The sequence below is a fragment of the Lactuca virosa genome, chromosome 2, assembly GCF_052849685.1.
Source record: "Lactuca virosa cultivar CGN04683 chromosome 2, Lactuca_virosa_CGN04683_v6, whole genome shotgun sequence".
In the NCBI taxonomy this organism is placed as follows: Eukaryota; Viridiplantae; Streptophyta; class Magnoliopsida; order Asterales; family Asteraceae; genus Lactuca; species Lactuca virosa.
In genome coordinates this window covers 283,300,348-283,313,692 of record NC_136427.1, presented here as the reverse complement: position 1 = coordinate 283,313,692, position 13,345 = coordinate 283,300,348, and the positions used below count along the sequence as shown (strand labels likewise).

General features: G+C 38.3%; 1 protein-coding gene across 1 annotated transcript; it reads left to right on the top strand.

The window, feature by feature from the left end:
* Positions 1 to 861: 861 nt before the first annotated feature.
* Positions 862 to 2,851, top strand: LOC145157058 (wall-associated receptor kinase-like 20). The gene is made up of 2 exons (XM_079076207.1): positions 862 to 1,636; positions 1,713 to 2,851. Exons 1-2 carry the CDS (start codon positions 886 to 888, stop codon positions 2,819 to 2,821), a joined length of 1,860 nt encoding a protein of 619 aa, XP_078932333.1. The 5' UTR covers positions 862 to 885; the 3' UTR covers positions 2,822 to 2,851.
* Positions 2,852 to 13,345: the final 10,494 nt, after the last annotated feature.

Genomic DNA, 13,345 nt, shown 5'->3' with positions numbered 1-13,345 from the left:
ATACATTTCTAGTTTATTTTATCTACTAATTATAATTTAAATGTAATATTTAATATTTATAATATCATGTTATATACTAATTTATATTAATTAATCATAAATATAGAGTTTAATTAATAGAGGAGTGTATTTGACAATATATATAAGTTATAAAAATGGAATATTCTAGGAATATACTTTTTGGGGTAAAAAATGGAGTAGGGTTGGAGATGAAACACTATTTACTCAATTTTTTACTCCAGGGGAAAAAATGGAGATGAGTTAGAAACGGTCTTAACAAGGAGGTGAGTTTTTTTTTCTTTTGTAATTTTAGTGCTGTTTGTAAATACTTTGTAAAAATAAGATTGTTTATTAATTTATTTATTTATTTTTGTATAAATATGATTTTTTTGAAAGAAGAAAAATGTCCGCACTAAGCATGTTTTGGAAATCAAATCTTTGGCACTTGAATAACTTAACTTGCACTTGATTACGTTTGTGTTTGTGGCTATATTAATTAAATGAGAGCTAATAAAAAGTTTAACAGATTGAGTGAACAAACTTAGAAGCAAACAATCTAACAAGTTGTACTATTTCTTTTTGCCGGTATGTTTCTATTGGGATTTGAGAATAATAAACATGGAGATAGTCCCAATTTGCTTTTGGATCTTAACAGGTTTCCATGCATCGTCATTGCAGTTTTCCATTCTACTCTTCCATCCCAAGAACATCTCACGCCAACGCCATCTTTTTTGGAGTACCCAATTCATTGAAAACAACCATCTTTCCGGAAATACTAATTAAACAAGAAGAAGTCACCAGTTGATTATACATATTTATATCCAACGATCCTACAAATAGTAAATCACCTATTTTAGTTCTTATTACCTCCATTCTTCTGTAAGAATGGTGATGATAACAATGGTGATTTTGCTGGTAAACGCCGCTTGTGTGGTGGCAATCCAGTGCCCAGATTGCGGGAAGACTCCAGTCCCATATCCTCTCAGTACAACACCAACATGTGGCCACCAAGCATACAAAATTCGATGTGAAATGGGTGTCTTAAAGTTTGATACAATCAATAACACTTACCCGATCATATCAATCTCCCCGAAAAACCAACGCCTGCTGATCGATCAATCTCATTTACTACCAAATACCTGCGTCATGGCCGATTTTGTCACCCAAGGGATTCAGCTCGACACTTCTTTACCCTTCACCATCGCCCTCACCAACACGGTGTTCTTCTTCAACTGTACGGATGCAATGGGTACTGTTATATTAGATTGCACACCGACAAACATTTGCCAAGCTTACCAGAACTTCTCACCTCAGATGTCCATGTGCCGGAGAGCTCCGCCTTGTTGTTCCTTCAGAAAAGGAAGCTCAACGAGCCTGTTTTCCATTCCGCTTAATATGGAAAAATGCAAGGCTTATTCAAGCTTCGTGAATCTAAACATCTCGATGCCAATTAGCAAGTGGCCGGATCCTAGCGTGGAGTTGATGTGGGCGCCACCACCGGAGCCACCATGTTCGTCGCAGGGACATTGTGACTTCACCTCTACTTGTAAGGACGCCCATGACGGCAATGGCACACGAAGGTGTTTCTGTAAACCTAAATTTCGTTGGAACGCAAACTCCGGCCAGTGTGCTAAAGGTGTTATTAATTAATTAATTAATTAATAATCTTTTTCTATCGGAAAACATATTAACTTTGGATCAATTTGTTGCAGATCGCAAAAAGGTCAGAGCAAAACGGAATCTACTTCTTGCGACTGCAATTTGCAGCGGTGTGACGATATTTGTAACAATTGTATTTGCAATTTCAGTGTTCATCCGCAGACAAAAAATCAAAATCGCACGACAACGACTTGCTCGTGAGCGCCAAGAGATTGTAAGGCCGAGTGGCGGTGGAAAATCATCCAAGATTTTCTCCAGTAAAGAGATCAAGAAGGCGACAAACAACTTCTCCTCCACCGGTCTTCTAGGTGCCGGAGGTTTTGGTGAAGTGTACAAAGGGGTGTTGGACGACGGCACGCCGGTGGCTGTAAAGTGTGCAAAACTCGGGAACACCAAAAGCATCGATCAAGTCCTGAATGAGGTTCGAATCTTATGTCAAGTCAACCATAAAAACTTGGTACACCTTCTCGGTTGTTGTGTAGAACTTGAACAACCATTTTTAGTATACGAATATATTACAAATGGAAGTCTTCATGACCACTTACATGATCGAAATAAACATCCTTTAACATGGAGTCAACGGTTAGCCATTGCTCATGACACTGCAGAAGGGCTTGCATATCTTCATTTTTCTGCATCTCCCCCGATCTACCATCGTGATATAAAATCTAGCAACATTTTGCTAGATGACAGGATGAGAGCAAAGGTTGCCGATTTTGGTTTGTCAAGACTAGCACAATCAGATATGACACATGTTACAACTTGTGCCCAAGGTACATTGGGATATCTAGACCCTGATTATTATTGGAATTATCAGCTCACTGATAAGAGTGATGTGTATAGCTTTGGAGTATTATTGTTAGAGATATTGACCTCTCAAAGAGCTATAGACTTTAGTCGACCGACAGATGATGTAAACTTGGTTGCATATGTTAAAAGAATCGTGAACGAGGAAAGATTGGTGGATGTTATCGACCCATCTCTCAAGATACATGCGACAACGTTGGAGATAGATGCTATGAAAGCGCTTGGGTTTCTTGCAATCAGTTGCTTGGAGGAGCGAAGAGAAAACCGGCCTTCTATGAAGGAAGCCTCCGAAGAGATTGAATATATCATGGGTATTGTATCGACCACATTGGATTGTCATGGTAGGGACATCTAAGTCTCGTCATGTTATTATGATTTGTACATTATGTATTAAAAGTTGTACTATATGCATTAAGATTTGCACGTTACACATTATACACATGTTTTATGTTCTAGAGAACATGAACATTATTTGTTGACATTTTAGTATTTCACAATAAATTTGTTGTGGAAGATGAGACTTAAGTTCGTGGACATAATATCATTAATTTATACATATTAAATCCGGAAAACTACAATAAAGTCCCGACATATTAGCCTCATAATCGATTTAATCCCTATATATTTTTTTATTCAATTAAGTCTCAAATACCGGTAATCGTATTCAATTTAACCATTTGACCCGGTCAACAGGTCATCCAACTTTCAAAAATTACATTTTTGGCCCATATTTCAAAATTTATTATAAATTTGGTCCAAAATTTACACTTTTGGCCCAGATTTTAAATTTTGTTACAAATTTGGTCCAAACTTTATCCTTTTGGTCCAAATTTTAGAATTTTATTATGAATTCATCCTAACTTTAGTTTTTTTACAACTTTTTTTTTCTCAAAGAATTGTTTCTAATATGTTTTTGCTTTATAAAATCATATATATACAAAAAAAATGTATTTTCACATAAAAATCTTATATTTTTCTATATAAAAACTTTTTTTAAAAACTTTTTTGTATATGAAATATCTAGTTATAAAAATAGTTATTTATTAAGTATATAAATATATACAAATCCGTTTTTATAAAAAAAATGTATACAAAAACGTATTTTACAAAAAAAATGTATACAAACACCTATTTTATCTATATTTTTTTTTATAATATCGTGTTTGTTTACATTTTTTTTTATAAAAACGTGTTTGCATAATTTTTTTATATAATCCGTGTTTGTATACATTTTATAAAATGTATACAAACACGATTTTATAAAATATATACAAACACGTATTATATATATATATATATATATATATATATATATATATATATATATATATATATATATATAAAGGTGATAGGTGTTTGTATACATTTTTTTTGTAAAATACGTTTTTGTATATATTTTTTTTATAAAAACGAGTTTGTATATATTTATATACTTAATAAATACATATTTTTATAACTAGATATTTCATATACAAAAAACTTTTTAAAAAAACTTTTTATATAGAAAATATAAGATTTTTATGTGAAAATACGTTTTTTGTATAAATATGATTTTATAAAGAAAAAACATATTAGAAACAATTTTTTGAGAAAAAAAGTTGTAAAAAAACTAAAGTTAGGATGAATTCATAATAAAATTCTAAAATTTGGGCAAAAAGGATAAAGTTTGGACCAAATTTGTAACAAAATTTAAAATCTGGGCCAAAAGTGTAAATTTTGGACCAAATTTGTAATAAATTTTGAAATCTTGACCAAAAATGTAATTTTTGAAAGTTGGATGACCTGTTGACTGCGTCAAAGGGTTAAATTGAATACGATTACCGGTATTTAGGACTTAATTGAATAAAAAAATATATAAGGACTAAATCGATTATGAGACCAATATGTAGGGACTTTATTGCAGTTTTCCCTAGTAAATCTGGCTGACGTTAGGAATAGTAGAACAGTGTCTTTTAGTAACATAAACTTTTGGTCATTGTGGTATATCAATTTCGCTACAAGGTAAATTACACAAATGGTCCCTATGGTTTGGAGTAATTTGCACGTTTGGTCCCTAACTTATTTTTTTAACTCGGAAGGTCCCTAGTGTTTGTTTTTGTTGCGCGCTTGGTCCATGTCTTAACTAAAAAGACTATTTTGTCCTTGATTTTTTAATTTTTTTAAATAAACACATCCCAATCCCATTTCCACCCTACATTATTTACCTTATCTATCCCACTTTATTTAAATAAATTAAAAAATCAATGGCAAAATAGTCTTTTTAGGTAAGATAGGGATTAAGCGCGCAACAAAAACAAACTGTAGGGACCTTCCGAGTTAAAAAATAAGTTAGGGACCAAACATGTAAATTACCCCAAACATAGGGACCATTCGTGTAATTTACTCAAAATGCAATCGTTTTGCATTAGTGTTTTTAGTAAAATACACTTTTGGGTATATTAATTTCGCTACAAGGTCCAAAAAAACTATTTTTTTTTTTTTGCATTTTCCGTCCCTATTTCACTGTTTCTTAGCATTTTAGTCCCCCAATTACAAGCCATTCGAAGATGAGTTATAATGACCGTTCAAAGTTATCAAGAAATGTATATATGGATTGGATACATACAGTCATTTACAGTTTTATGTTTGAAGGATTTGAATATCATTCGTTGTTAATGAATACGAACTTCATCATTATAAATATTGGTAGACTCAAATGTTAAACATCTACACCAAAAGAAACAAAAGAAAATTAATCATTTAAATTCCCAATATACCCTTTGTAAAACAACTATGTTTTACCAAGTGTTAGATATGGTTTTTGTTGTTAAATAAAATAAACACAAATAAACTTTTCTTTAAATTGTACATAACGTATTTTCGGTAATCTTTGTCAAATATGTTAAAACAAAATACCAAAAAATTAAAAAAAAAAAAAAGACACGCGGCGAACCCTAGGTGTTTTTACTAGTTGACCATTAAATAGTTAAATGCATGTAATAAAGTCATCAATACGGAATCATACAACTACTTGGTATAACTCCAACTATCTTTTTTGGTATAACTCATTATGCTCTTAACTATTAAGCCCATAACCACTCCATTACGTGAAATGCAAGTTATAACTAATTGTTTGAGATGTATATTAATTGAATCATCCTAATTTATTAAGAACATTGACTTAAATTCAATATAACAACATACTTTTCATAAACATTACAATTAGAAACAAGCTAATGGTTTAGCTTCAAATCTAAACCCCTTAAGCACTTAATACATTATTACATTGGTATAAGGTCTGAATGAATACCTCGACTCAGCCACCATGGATTAGTGGTGGCTTGGTGATGCAATGGTGGTCTTTGTTCCTGAGTTCAACTTAACGAGGAAAAAGAAGAAAATGAATAGAAGTGAAAAGAAAGTAAAAGAAATTGGTATTCTTGAATTTCATTAATGAAAAAAAAGTGGAAGGAAATAGAATGATCACTTTCCTTCTTAACTTTCCTTCCAATTTGAAAGGATTTGGAGAGAAATGAACAAAATGTTTAATTTTCCTTTCACTTCTCTCCAACTCGGGAACACGGAATACAATTTTTTTTCCTTTCCTTTCTTTGTTTTTCTCTCTTTACTTTCTTTCCTCATTTTCATTTCTTTGCTAAAACTCGGGAACTAGGTATGGTGGTCTCACGGTGGTTAAAACCTTCACACCTAAATGCATCACCAACAAGGAAGAAAAAGTTATGATTCATTAATAAAAACTAATAGCCAGGACATTGAAAGCTCATAACCACACTACCACTAGGTGGTGCCACGGTGGTCGTATGACAGCCACAACCGACGACGATGGTGGTTAGTGGCGGATTAAGGTAAGAAAGAAAAGAAAAACAATGAGCAATAAAAGAAATACCTTACCCACTTAAGCTTCTAGTAACACCACCATCCTCTTCCACTATTCCCCACCACCAGTCATCGATTCCGACGACCAAAATTCGGCCGAGGACCACCTCACTCCGACAACTTCATCTTACTGGCCTCCCTCTCGTCTCTCATCTCTCTCTCTCTCTCTATATATATATATATATATATATATATATATATATATATATATATATATATATCGGCATTCTCCATTGCTTTCTTCCTCTCTTTCTCTTGTGATCCTCCCTCCTCCAAAGCCGTCGCACAAGAAATTTATAGGAAAATGGATTAGGGTTTCTAGTACGTAGCATGAGCACAAAAGAGAATAAGGAGGATACGACAGATCACGCTCAAGCTGGTGGGTATGGGTCGGTGTTATAACACCAAAATATTGTCACCTCACATGTCGTATCATCCTCCAAGTTATAACACTAATATAGGAAATGATCATTACACCCCCACACCAAATAATTTCCATGTCATCATTTTTTCCATTTTTTCCAAGTTTTTTTTTTAATAATTATATATATATATATATATATATATATAACATATCATTTAATTAAATCGTATTGTTTAAATAAACCATAAAATTTGAATTGAAAAAAAAAACATTACAAGACCAAAAAATACGATAATTTTAAAACATAAAATGATCCTAAAATTTAAATATTGCCCATAAGTTTGTCCCGGATCTTCGACTTGAATGCTTCTACCAAATTCACATCTTTGGGCTCCATACCTTCAATGACACCCTTAAGAATTGCCAAGTCGTTCATAATGTCTTCTCACTCACATCGCTCATGATCGGCCCCTTCTTGTTTACAAAATAATTCCAAATGCTCACATCGCAAATCAATTTTTTCTTGTTACAGTTGTATGTGGTGTTGGAACTTTGCTTCACTTTCCGCCACATGCTTTGCTTTCCTATCTCTTTCATTTGCATGTTTTACCACGCGCTTCTCTTTGTCGCATCCTACAAGTCGTTCTAGAGGGGATATTTCTTCGATGTTGTCCGGATGCTCATCGGTGTCAGCATTGAGGTCGATGTGAGTTGGAAACGTCGACCAAACTTAATTTTTGAGACCTCTTAGATTGCACATGCGCCGATGTTGGAGTTTGACTCCATTTTGGATCTCTTCTCAGCATCTCACATGGTCTCTCAAACTCGAACGTATGACCCATCTTGACTCGAAATTGTTCCTTTGCGGATTTAAATAAATCGAAATCGTTGCAACCGCTCTTTTTTCGGAATATAGTTTGTTGTAGACCGCGTTGAATTTGGTGCACCTCGTGTTCAATAATCGTAATTTACTACTTAGCATATTGATATTTCGGTATGGTTTTTTTTTCAAAAAAAAACGTGAAATTTGACGAGCACCGCTTCCAAAAAAGCACTTTTCTTCATACCATTTCCTTGAGTTTCATTTTTCGATGTCCCACACCACTCTACCGCTAACATATACTCCTTCGTTCGCGTCCACCATTGTGGAATTTCTTCATTTTCCATGGTAACCGTTTTCCCTTTCCCTTTCCCTCTCATACTACTTTCCAGATTGTGTTTCGGTAACAAATTTTGTCGATGGTTGCGTGTGACAACCCAAAAAATAAGTCACCAACCACCAATAGAATTTAGCATTTCGGAATCTTGTAATAGGACCACATTGTAATACTACGATATATGGAGAAATATATTCGACTTTTCCCTTAATTCGAACGACTACGTCAACTTTTAGGCTCATAAATAAATGTGCGAAAAATCGTATCATCTTATGAGCAGTTTAACATTTTTAGAATGTACACATCAGTGGGATTCCAAAAATATAAACTTCGTAAAAATCCGACTTAGTATGATAGAAATATGATTTTCATAGTAAATAAAAATCTACCACACATGAAAAGTTACAACTTCAAAAACCATGGTCGTCGGAGGGGCATTGTGACTCCACATCTACTTGTAATGACGCCCATGACGGCAATGGCACACGAAGGTGTTTCTGTAAACCTAAATTTTGTTGGAACACAAACTCCGGACAGAGTGCTAAAGGTAATATTAATTAATTAATTAAAAATCTTTTTCTATCAGAAAACATATTAACTTTGGATAAATTTTTTTGCAGATCGCAAAAAGGTCAGAGCAAAACGGAACCTACTTCTTGCGACTGCAATTTGCAGCGGTGTGACGATATTTGTAACAGTTGTATTTACAATTTTAGTGTTCATGCGCCGACAAAGAATCAAAATCGCACGACAACGACTTGCTCGTGAGCGCCAAGAGATCAAGTCTCGGGAACACCAAAAGCCTCGATCAAGTCCTGAATGAGGTTCGAATCTTATGTCAAGCCAACCATAAGGACATGGTGCACCTTCTCGGTCGTTGTGTAGAACTTAAACAACCATTTTTAGTATACAAATATATTACAAATGGAAGTCTTCATGAATACTTACATGATCTAAATAAACATCCTTTAACATGGAGTCAACGGTACCATGGTTCGGGTACCATGATTCATAGCAGATCGAGAGGTGGCCACATGGTTCGAGTACCATGACCCGTGGCAGTTAGTGTTATTGGTTCTACCAGTTATTCCGGGGTGATTGGTTAGACCGAGATCAGAGGTGAAAGAGTATGGGGCTAGAGGGCCATGATAAACGAGTTCTAGTGAAGCATCCCTTAAAAGGGAAATCGAGTTAGCTCCGACGGATTGTTGGTAAGATGCCAATTGGAGTCGCAAGACTCAAGAATGAGTAGAGATGGCGGTTATGGAGGATTACGGCATGAGTTGAGCAATCAGCCGATGGTGGAGATGTTATTTTCTGTGACCTGAGCGGTGTTATTTCTGTTCCTGTGGGAAACAGGAGAGGTATTGAGATTTTCGGTTTCCAAGGTTGGGGGTTTGCCCTGTGAGGTAGCTTCGGTAACGATCTTCCATCAGAGTATTTGGGCAGTATGTCTGCCGAGAGGTAATGTTAGAGCATGAGCAGGTTGTCAGCGGGGACTGAGATGATTAAGGACAAGGATACACCCTATTTGAGCATAGTAGGGCATGTATTAGCTGCAGCGGCAGACGATCAAGAAGAAGATATTGGGGCGGTGGCTCTTATTGTTTATGACAAGTATCGAGTGTGGCAATGAGGACTCCACTCTTATTACAACCCACGTGATGGAACATTGGTTGAAGAGTCGAGGATGAGGAATATGATAGTTCGTTATTTTCAGACTGAGAGTCAGGGCTACGACTCGACAGTTGAGATGTCCGGTAGTGGGATGGTACGAGATTCTGAAGGACTAGAGGTAGTCATGATGAGAAGTTTCTGAGGATTTCATCGGAGATTCGGGGTATCTGGAATTGCTTGACCTCCATCGGGGGGATCATCAAGCATTGTGTATCACCTTCCAAGAGTAGGCGCGATGGGATTGGTAAAAACAGTTTGTGGGTTAGATTGTTGGCGAACCAATTGGTGATGGTTCGAACCCTGTGTGGGGGAGAACCGGGTACTTTTGAGGAGATAAGAGATTGGTTCAAGAACGGATAGAGAAATGGATAAAGAGGCTTGCGGTATGGATTCCTGAGACCAGGGTTGTTGGTGGTCAATGAGAGGTGCAGAGTGAGATAGTGCATGTGGTACGTGCTTGAGAAAGGATGAGTGTCTCCACGGTAAGTGGTCGTTGGTCGGAGACCTTATGGGTTAGGAATCCTTCAAGGTTAAAATGGTGAATTCGAGGTGGTTGGCTTGTGAGGTTAGTTCGGCGGTTGAGAATTTCTGGTTCAGAGTATGGGCTATTATTTGCAGTATGGGAAGGGAAGAAGTTGATTGGGCAACCAACTTCAGGGTCGTTATGAGATCAGTGGTAGAGTCGAGACACTGCGAGGCGTTATGATGGTATTCCGGAGTATCCGAGTTTAATGTCCTAAAATCTCGGATTGTTTTGAGTTTGAGTTTGAGATGTCGAGTGGTGTATCAAGTGTCTATGGTTCCGGTGGGGGCCCTTCAGCTAATTGACATCAAATGGATATATTTGAGAATGTGAATTGCAGCGAGAAAAAGAGGTTTTGTCACGACGGTGGTCGTCCGAAGTAGTGATGCTTAGCCCGGATGGGTGTGTGTGTACCTATCTATGTTGGGCCGCAGAGCATGAGTTAATGATCGCAGTATGGTGACAACCTGAGGATGAGATTGTGAAGTGGTAAGAGTAAGTGCGGTAAGACTGCGGGGAGCTGCAGTTTCAATGAGTCAGTGCAGAGAGGTGTGGTGATGCTACGGGGAGCCGTAGTACTCACTATTCAGTGAGAGGTTGTGGTGATGCTACGGGGAGCCGTAGTACTCACTATTCAGTGAGAGGTTGTGGTGATGCTACGGCGAGCCGTAGTACTCACTATTCAGTGAGAGGTTGTGGTGATGCTACGGGGAGCCGTAGTACTCACTATTCAGTGAGAGGTAGTGGTGATGCTACGGGGAGCCGTAGTACTCACTATTCAGCGAGGGCTGTGGTGATGCTACGGGGAGCCGTAGTACTCACTATTCAGCGAGGGGTGTGGTGATGCTACGGGGAGCCGTAGTACTCACTATTCAGTGAGGGGTGTGGTGATGCTACGGGGAGCCGTAGTACTCACTATTCAGTGAGAGGTCATTGTGATACTACATGGAGCTGTAGTATCCACTAGTTAGCGAGAGAATGTTGTGATGAAGTGCTCTCTGATCAGAGCTTGATGCAAAAGAGTTTTAGGCTTGGGTAGCCCTAATATTTGACTTGTGGAAGCCTGGGGTCGAACCAGGGGCGAGACTGGGGTCTCCATGTTTGTCGGAAGTCGTTATATTCCGAATGAAGTAGTGGTTTTCGTAGCCAAGGGAAGTGAATCAGTGAGGTACGCATGGGTTGCGGGTCATGAGTCATGAGTTGAGTGGTTCATTGGGACGAGTGGTTCCAATTCTGGATCGGACCAGAATCTCGATATTGAGTTTAACTCTAGTGGTGCAATGAGTAGGCGAAATGAGACTCCAGATTCTGAGATGGGTTCCATTTTGAGGAATATTGTTTGTCATCAGATGTTTTGGACCGGAGTGGGTCAGTTCGTTGGTGCGGGAGGTACCGCGAGGCGCTCGTATCTAGGGAGTAGTGTTCGGTAGGGGTCGAGGGTGAAACAATTTTGTAGGATTGTGGAATCCGTTGGGTTAAAGAGAACTTCGTGACTTGGGTGTCACTGGGCCGAGATAGTTGTTATGAGAAGGAAGTCAGTAAGACATTTCGGGATATGTTATGGGTGACCTTTGGGGGTTCAACTGTGGAGTCAGAAGTTGACCTAGTGCTCAGTATTAAACAGGGGTATGAGGAACGAAGCTGGGACTTGTGATTGTGATGTTTGAGGACACTTCTGAGCGAGCCTGGTTATTCTCTTGTGTCTGAAGGGCAGAGTGTTGAGGATTCTTTGTTCGGATGGGTTCTGATAGCAATTTAGTGTATGATCCCTGGTGGGGTGTGGACCCTTCCGTTTCTTGGGGCGTGATTTGGATCATTAGCATATTGATATGAGTGAGCGGTAGCCGATTGTTGGAGTTGGTCTTGTGAGAATCAGAGGATCAGTGAGTTATCAGGGTTTGATATTCGAGGAGGGAATATCATGGTGATCGCTTGAGTAGGCGGTCTGGCGGCGGGTCAGGCCACTAGAACTTCCGGTTAGTAAGGAGGAGTATATTAGCGACGAAAGAGTTGGTTCAGTTCTGGTCTTGGGAGTTTTGTGTGGTTTCAGGTATCCATAGAGAAAGATATCGGGGTAGTATAAGATCCTTTCGGTGGTGCCTTTTGGGTTGATGATTTCATTATGTGAGTGGTTAAGGAGTGATTTCGAGGGCGAAATCTAATTCAAGTGGGGGAGAATTGTAACATCCGGATTTTCAGAGGTATTATGGTGTAGGTTAATCTTGTGATTAAAGGATGGACTCGACGAGTTGAGGGTCCAACTCGCCGAGTCGAGTCGTGTTTCTCCTGTGGATTTAACGAGTGGACTCGACGAGTCCGAGGAGAGGGACTCGCCGAGTAGGCGCTGATTAGAGAAACCCTAATTTCCGGGGTTTGGGACCTATTTAAAGGCACTTATAGCCTCATTTGCGACCACCCTTTCCCTGGAAGCAAATCCTAAAGGTCATTTGAGCTAGAAAGTGAGAGAGAAGCTATCTTGGGAGTTTTAGTGCATCATTTGAGAAGAAGAGAAGGAGATCAAGCAAGGATCAAGAGGGGAAAGTTGGATCCAGTGATAGATCGTCCAGAGCTTCTGAGGAAGGTAAAAGTCTGCACCTTTCTCATTATTTTGGTTAGATCTCATGTGTTTGGAGTTCTAGGGCTTTTACCACTTTTGGTTTGGGACTTTGAGTAAAATGGATTAGCTAGAAGCCTAGTCCTCAGATCTGGACCTTGTGAGGTCCCTAGAGTCCAAAGGTCCCAACTTTATTCGTCCAAATGAGGGTTGTTGTGCTTAACACCTTAAGAAGGGCTTGTTTTGGAATTTTAAGGCATTTATGCCATGCATGAACGTAAAGGTCGAGACTTTATGTGTCTTTGGTGTCTTAAAGGGCTAGATCTAGGGTTGGGAATGAAAGATCTGACTTTGGACGTCTGAATGAGGAATCAGACCGAGGGGACTCGTCGAGTCCATGAGTTGACTCGACGAGTCAGTGAGGGTTTGTCCTGATGAGCTTGAGCATGCGATAGCTCGACGAGTTGGGGGTCAACTCGACGAGCTGAGCTGGACTGTCACGAGATTTCTGAGGAAAGTAAGTGGACTCGACGGGTCGCAAGGGTGCACTCGGCGAGTCGGGTCAGACATGGTCTGTTGACTCGAGTTTGATTTCTGTTGACTCTGGGGTTTGGTCAACATGAGTAATGGAGACCATGGAGGGGTAAAATGGTCTTTTACCCTTCTGAGGGATTTGTAGAAGGGGATTTAATCTAGCCTTTGAGAGCCATTATTTATTTGAGGATATT

Bases quoted from the DNA above. Each gene is read 5' to 3' on its own strand.
- LOC145157058 (XM_079076207.1), top strand. From the start codon at position 886: ATGGTGATGATAACAATGGTGATTTTGCTGGTAAACGCCGCTTGTGTG. The intron at 1,637-1,712 runs GTGTTATTAATT...AATTTGTTGCAG, and splicing joins CTCCGGCCAGTGTGCTAAAG to ATCGCAAAAAGGTCAGAGCA.